Source organism: Xiphophorus hellerii, chromosome 3 (genome assembly GCF_003331165.1).
Source record: "Xiphophorus hellerii strain 12219 chromosome 3, Xiphophorus_hellerii-4.1, whole genome shotgun sequence".
Classification (NCBI taxonomy): Eukaryota; Metazoa; Chordata; class Actinopteri; order Cyprinodontiformes; family Poeciliidae; genus Xiphophorus; species Xiphophorus hellerii.
In genome coordinates, this window is record NC_045674.1 from 15,480,947 (window position 1) to 15,488,573 (window position 7,627).

The following is a 7,627-nucleotide window of genomic DNA, read 5'->3' on the forward strand; positions in this document are numbered from 1 at the left end:
TAGAACCACAGTTCACTAGAATTTAATTTGCAATTAAATTATATAACTCTGGGTGCACTTTTCCGATTTTCATAGTTAAAAAAACAACAAAAAAACTATATCAATACTTTTGTAAAGTGTTGAATTAGATTATCAGGCTTGACATTACAGCTATCAGAAAACCCCCCAAAAACATTTAGTCTCTAAAACAAAAACAAGAACACAAAGTCTGTAACAGTGTCATTTATTAAATTCCACATACAAATGATAAAAATAAACAAAAAAAGAAGTAAACTGCTTGACCTTGAAAGTGAGTTCAATAAACCCTTCCCATATATAAAAAGGCATAGGTCCAAATATTTAGAAAAGGTTCCTGGACAAATATCAATACCACAGGCAGGACATAGTCTATATACAAGGCTACATAAAAAGGCACAAGTATCCACTCTGAAGAGATAAGAACTTTCTTCAAGTTGTGCAGAAAAATATGTAATGATATAATCCAAAATATTCCTTATGCAAGTACAAAGGGACAAAAATATTTATATTTATGTAAATATATATATAAATAGACTAGCAGTCGAGAAAGTCGAATTCTTTTAAATCTTTGGCTATAATGCTGAGTTCAGTTCATCAAATCGTTTCTCAACATCACAAAGAAGAAAAAAAAAATATCAGCAAATGCTAGTAACGCATAGTAACAAGCTCAACCATACGGGACGACAGAGAAAAAACAAGGGTCACATTTTAAAATATAGCGGCAGAAAAATAAGATTAGCTCCTTGTAAAACATCCATATTATTTATGTTGTCACCACTTCACACATGGTGTCACTTAATATGCGTGAAAAAAAAATGGAAGAGCTCCTCTTCCATAAATTGAAAGGCTTGAATTGTCTTTTCACTTTTATTCACAAACTTTTCTCCTCATGTATGCAAAGGCTTATAGGAAGGTGAACCTTGACTAGTTGTGGCAAATTTCCTGAACAGGTAAAATCTGATCAAGCTGGTGAAGATTCCAGGTGTGTTTGGAACCTGGAAACAACAAAAGGAAAAACATGAAGCAACATCACTTATTTTTGGCTTGAAAGTAGGATGGACTGTGTGAATATCTTTAGTTTACCATAATATAGTAGTCATTTAGCTGCAGGCCATAAAGAACCCAGGCAGTTGAAGTGAAGAAGGTGGCTACAGTCAGAGGGAAGGACAGGACCTGCACGTTACCACTGCGGATTATTGCTACCTGGAAATGGAAACAACAGAGGCAAATTTTATATCTATGCCAGTGAAAGTTGGTCATATGGTCTTTTCTATTACCACCATTTTAAGATCTTTATTCTAAAACTGCTTTGTCACAAGACTTAGAGCTACTGCTGATTGGTAGAAGGATGCAATTTAATCATGCAGTCTGGTTGTTTGAAAGATTACATTTCCAAAAATATAGATGAAAGACAAATTTATAGAAAGGTGTGTCCGAGTTTGAATTGCAAGTGTGAAAGTAGTTGGTGAAAGGAACACCAACTTCAAAATGTAATATGTTTCACTTGCATGTATGATAACATACATGTTCATGTTATTTTGTAATGATGCAAATTATTTTTACTCATTTTATTATTTAGACTACCAGAACCTGAACAGAATTTTATATCTTGTCTGTAGGATTACACCGTTTTCATAAATTAAGTCAGATTAAACTCAACTACTTACATGAGATTTTTTTTTGGCATGACAACATTTGACTTCTTCTTGAGTAAAAATATAGTGAGGTAATGCTACTTTTGAGGACAATATTTGGCTATTCTACCACCTGTGGTTGTAGTTTTGGGGGTTTTATACTCTCCTGTGCCAATTCAAACACACCAGGGGGAAGGTTATTAACCTGCCTTAACAACTAATGACAAAGTACTTTTCAGGCTTTTTAGTCATAGTCCGCTATAAGATCACAACAGCTGGTACAATGTTTCATCTTTTGCCTTCATGTCTGCACAAATTCCTGTTGGCAAGGATTCAACAGCATGTGAAATATTCCTACAATTGTGGTTCAAGTCAACATAAAAAAGAAAAAAAAAAGACAACTGTCAACAGTTTCTAGTGCTTTCTTTCTAAAAACATTTTAAAATGTAAGAATGTTTTGGTAAATTAGTTTTATTTTTCTCTCTTATGTGCGTCTTCAAGTAACCTGCAGGCCTGTAACAAATAGTCTCCTTTACTTTTACTTCTAATTATCCCTTTTAAAGTCTTTTGAATGAATCAAAGAAATGGCTGAAACTAGTTGAATTGTCTGCTTACAATAAACCCTAATCCTTGTCTATTTGTGTGATTTTATCTACATTTAAAGTCTCAGTAACCAATTTACAGGGTGGGTTACATCATAACTTACAATTACAAAGGCTAAACAAAAGTTTGCTTGTGAAATTTCCTGTCTGTTTGATGTTTTTGTGTAATCTTAGGATTAGTGAGGGTTAGGTTGAAAGAAAAGTTTGGTGTTAGTATTTTCAGTGCAGAGTGTCAGGAAAAAACAGAACGTTACCAAGTGGACGAAGCACCAAAGCAGAGGAGAATCAGCACAACAGGAAAACAGAGAGGAATGAAAGGCAGGAAACTGACTGGGGGTCATTTCAGAGCTCGACGCAGATGGATGGAAGGAAACAAACAGGATGGAGGGCAGAACTACAAGATTATGAGAAGTGACGAAAGGAAAAAGAAAAAGAGCAAGATATGTATTCCTTCAAATCTGCAGATGCACATAGGGTCTGATTTGAGTTCAAGGATATGAACTTAGCTGCGACTGGCTGGTGCTCATTGAGGAATAGAACAATTGACTGTAACAAATGTTTATAGAGGTTTATAGAGTCAATTTTCTTTATAAAAAATATACAGCCTAAAAACATTTTTTGTTAAAGTGCATCTTTACCTTTAAATTTAGAATTAAATCATCAATCAAATAAGCAGTAAGTTAACATTGTTTAAGCATTAAGTAGATGGTAATGTTACAAAAGATACCAACATTTCCACCCTTACAATTTTCTTCTCTTTATGCTTTATAGATATTAAATACATAGATGCAGACAAACCTAAGCTGAGAAAAAAATGGGAGTTTTCAATTATTTATTTATCAAAAGGGGGGGGGGACAGGAGACTTTCTAACATGTTATGTTAAAAATGCAATTGCTCCCAAAAGATCACAAACTGATGGCTGGGCACTCTCCTTCTGGATTTTCTGCTAGAAAGCAGAATTCATGGTTCTATGTTTTATGGTACAAGGTCTAGGTCCTCCAGCAGCTCCAGACCATATCATTACCACCACTATGTTTAATGGTAGGTGTGATATATTGACCTAAAATACAACAGAAGTTTTATATCAGATGTACCAGGACAAAAGTTGCACTTTTGTTTCATCAGTTCACAGAATATTTTCACAAACATCTTCAATAATTTACTATATGTTTTTTTTAGAGAAACTGGCCTTTATATTTTTACCTTGTTTGGTCTGTGAACACTCATGGTGTACTGCTGGTGTAGTCTCCGGCAGTACTTGAAGTATTAAGAAACCAACTTTATTAGCAGTCCAACACATTTCAGTTTGGTCTACATCATTGTAAGAAGTGTGTGAAATTGTGCCAGAAGCTTTTGAAAGTCTTCCATGGACATCATTTTGCTCAATCTCCTTATAATTTTGGAATCATGAAAGCTGATCTCATCTCTGTACCCAACTACTTCCCACTAGCCAAAAACATGATGGTTAGGTTAAATGGTCTCTCTAAATTTCCTCTGATAAGCATTTTAAAATGCCTCAGCCACACAGGATCCCATCATATTTAAATGTGTCCTTAAAAATTCTAAGAGATTTTTAGAAAAAAAAGATAAAAAGCTTGTTTCATATGTGTGCCCATAATGTGCCTTACCAGGTCTGTGAGCGGAGACAGGTACATGCTGACGGTGACCACGCTGCAGGTGAGACCGAGCTGATTGAGTCGAGCCTCTCCCTCTGTTAGAACGGTAGTGAAGTATAACCATCCACAGACCAACACTGCTGCTGCTGCCAGAGTCTGAAGCAGCACAAGTCGCTGGAACAAACACAAAGTCAGAATAATTAGTCATATAAAAGGATTACTAAAATGCTCTATATGCAGCAGGGGTGTCAAACTCCAGTCGTCAAGGGCCGGTGTCCTGCAACTTTTAGATGTGCCTCTGCTGCACCACACCTGAATGGAACAATTAGATGAAGTACATCCTGTTGGCTGCTGTGTTTGTGTAGACCAAATAGTATGGGAAATCTTAGTTTTTATTCCATTTTAAAATAGAATGGAACGTTTTATTTCTCATTATTTGAAGGGCCACTCAAGCTAAACTTGGCAAATTTTCATATGTGATTGATTTTTACACCATGTCTTGTATTACCTTCTGTTTAGTGTAGAGGAAATACATGACAATGTAGAGGATTTGGAGAAGAGCTCCGATGACATTCACTACGACAATGGTGTGATCCCTCTTCAGAGTGCCGTAAAACAGCCAGCCTAGGTTACTGTGGAAACAGGAGCAGCGTTAGGTGAGCCGAACTGAACTGATCGGTGCAGATGATGGAGAAAGGCTCAAAAAACACCAAAGTTACTTCAGACACGTGGTGAGGAAGGGGAGAAACTGGATGTTGTCTGCACTTTTGGATTCTCGCATTTTCTTCAGGTCGGTCCTAGAAGCACAAATATAAAGTAAATGCATAAGAAATACACGTAAACGCACTCTACTGCAGTGCATTTCTTTGTCAAACAATAAAAAGTTTAGAGTTTGTTTATCTAAATTCAGACCAGCACAAGCTGCAGCTGCAACTAGTGATAAAACTAATGTCGTTTTTTAACCAATTTGCCAACATCCACCCGGGTGGAATTACTGTAGAAAACTTACAGTCCTGTCGAGAACATCCCGACTGTGAACACGATGCAGGCCCATGATAGAAGCTGAGTCAAATCCATAGAGTGGAGATCAGATATCTATTGCACCTGTCACTTTTGTTTTACAGGCTCTTTCGGTGATTTCAACCAAAACTTATCAAAGTACAGAAAAACAATATCGGCTGCAGAGATACCAGGATTCTCAAATAGGATTTCCGTATTTGTAATCATTGTGCTCGGTGTTTCTGCCTTCTGATTGGCTGTGCGACTAGAGGAGGGGTGGAACTGACCAATTGGATGTTGAAACGATAGAAAACGTCACAGGAAACGTCACGCCGCTGATAAGTAAAGGTCCTGCTCGAGCAGTAGAGGACCTGCGATCAATAATTCAAAGAAGTAAAGTTAAACTTTTAATTCAACAGTAAATACAAGATAATTGCTACACTTTGGAGTACAAAATCCGGAATTAATCAACTGATCAATAATAGGATTTTTTTAATTTTCAAAGTAATCAGATACAGTTTCATATCAAAATGAAAATAGGTCGAAAAAACTATTTATTCTGTACTTAAACAGTGTATTAGTTAATTCATTTAAATGAAATAAATATCATATGACCTACTGCTGGCAGAGATGTTAAACTCAGATGCTTTGCTGTGTCTTAAAACAGGCTGAACTTACAAATATCTCACAGTTGAAAGTGAAGGGAAGTGAATAGGAAAAACCTTCCTCAGACCGAGAACCAGAGACTGTGGGTGGCATTAGAAGTGTCTCACTGAAGTTTTTCTTTTTGGATATTTTAAATTTTTCCTCTGTTAGAAAATGCATTTTTATTCACATGTCTAATTGATATTAAATAACTCATTCCTATAAAGAATTCGATTAGACATCTATATGTGAACATTGAACTAAATATGCAATGGTGTGCCCTAACTTTCAGAAGACTGTAAATTTTAAAGCATATTTTAAAATAATCAAATTTGACTTGTGTGCGACTTTAAAACAAATCTCTAAGAGTCAGTTTTTCCTTTCCCCAGTACAGTACTAGCCTTCTCAAATATATCAGTCTTACTGGACTGCATTTGTAAGGACAACCTTGTCATTTTTCTGAGCCATACAAGAGATTAAACTCAAATTGAAATACTGTAACCCTGCTACAAAAGTGTCAAGGATTTTTAATTGTTTGGGTCTATAAGAATCTTCATCAATTAATTTAAAGTCTTCTTCAAGTCTTTCACAGTCTGTTTACAAAGAACTTAAACAATTAAGTGTTTTAATTTAGTTGCACAACATTTTTAGCTAATTTGTTGCTACTGCTTTATTTAACAAGACAAACAATCATGTATCTAACAAAGACTTAGTGTCCTTACAATTCAATGAAATAATGGTTAATTATCCCTAAGAATTAATTTATTTAAAAACAATTGTCTACCTGCATTTTTGAATGTGATATTGTAAAATTGCAAATAGAAATGATTTGCTGTTTATTTTATAAATATATTCTAACCTAATAGGAACAGACTAGTTGGTTCCCTAGAAAATCCTTGCAGATGTCATCATCATGTTGTAGCCCATTTGACCTTAATTAGTATCACAAGTGCCTCAAGCTTATCACTTGTAATTAGGCTTAATTAAACGTGTTACTTTGTAGTTTGGTATTATTAGGTCCATCAAGGATCAGAGAAAGCGAGGGCAAGAGAGCTCTCTCGGGAGCTCAGAGGAAATATTGTAGCTGTAAAGACAACAAGATCTTCTCCAAGCAACATTAGTCTGGTTTGTTCTTGTGACTAGAATTATTTCAAACTGAAAGGTTCATGGAACTGCAGCCAAACTTCAGGGATGTGGACGGAGGAGGAAACGCAAGCTGAGGTTGATCAGACGAATAATGCAGAAGAGAAGAAACCAAAACCAGCTTCTACACCATTCACTGTATTTTGAACCAAAATGGGGCTCCATTTCATTCATGACAAAAAGAAAAACAAACATATTGAAAAGAAATCTCTAAAATATGTTTTAACAAGCTCCAGAGATTCTCAGAAATATTTGTGTTCATCTGATTCAAAAAACAAAAAAAACTTGAGCTTCTTGGTCAGCTAACTTAAGCTTCTTAACAAACCTACTGTGGAATAAGAATGGGATACAGATCTTGGTTTGATGCTGGTTCGCTGCATCCAACACACGGAACCTTGGATCTGTACAAAACAATGAAATCTTGAGGCCATCAAGTCTATCTGGAGAGAAATATACTGACAGAATCTCAGCATTAGTTTCAGGTTATTGATCCTCCAAAAGCATAATTACTCAAAACATCTAGCCTAAATAACTCTAGACTGACTGGGAAAGGAACATACTGGACTATCCTCAAACATCTCTCTATGACCCCAGAAGTTAACTTTGAACATATATGGTTCTTTTAGAAAGAACTAAAAGTTGCTGTGTTGAGACACCATCCTTTAAACCTGCTACAACTTTAGTAGATTGCTCTGGAAGAGTTGGAAAATGTCGAAATGCCAGTGTACAAGTCAGTCAATCAATGAAGGCAGTGACTGCTGCAAAATGAGCTGTGACTAAATATGACATAAGGTTTCAGCTGAATCAATAATCAAATGCAAATTCTTACATATGCTAAATCAATCAAACAAGTGTGCTTCTTTTTAGTTAGCAAAGATAACCAACATATTTGTAATATTAATGTTTTTGTGGTACTTTGCAAAAAGCATTATTACTCTGTGAATGATACCCATGTTGAAACTTTACAAC

The 7,627-nt window shown here is 35.5% G+C and overlaps 1 protein-coding gene across 1 annotated transcript; it reads right to left on the minus strand.

Moving 5' to 3' along the window:
• Positions 1 to 207: 207 nt before the first annotated feature.
• On the minus strand, positions 208 to 5,094 carry slc50a1 (solute carrier family 50 member 1). Its single transcript, XM_032559542.1, has 6 exons — positions 4,881 to 5,094; positions 4,591 to 4,668; positions 4,380 to 4,503; positions 3,884 to 4,045; positions 1,102 to 1,221; positions 208 to 1,013 (listed from the first exon to the last, which is right to left on the minus strand). Exons 1-6 carry the CDS (start codon positions 4,946 to 4,948, stop codon positions 906 to 908), a joined length of 660 nt encoding a protein of 219 aa, XP_032415433.1. The 5' UTR covers positions 4,949 to 5,094; the 3' UTR covers positions 208 to 905.
• Positions 5,095 to 7,627: the final 2,533 nt, after the last annotated feature.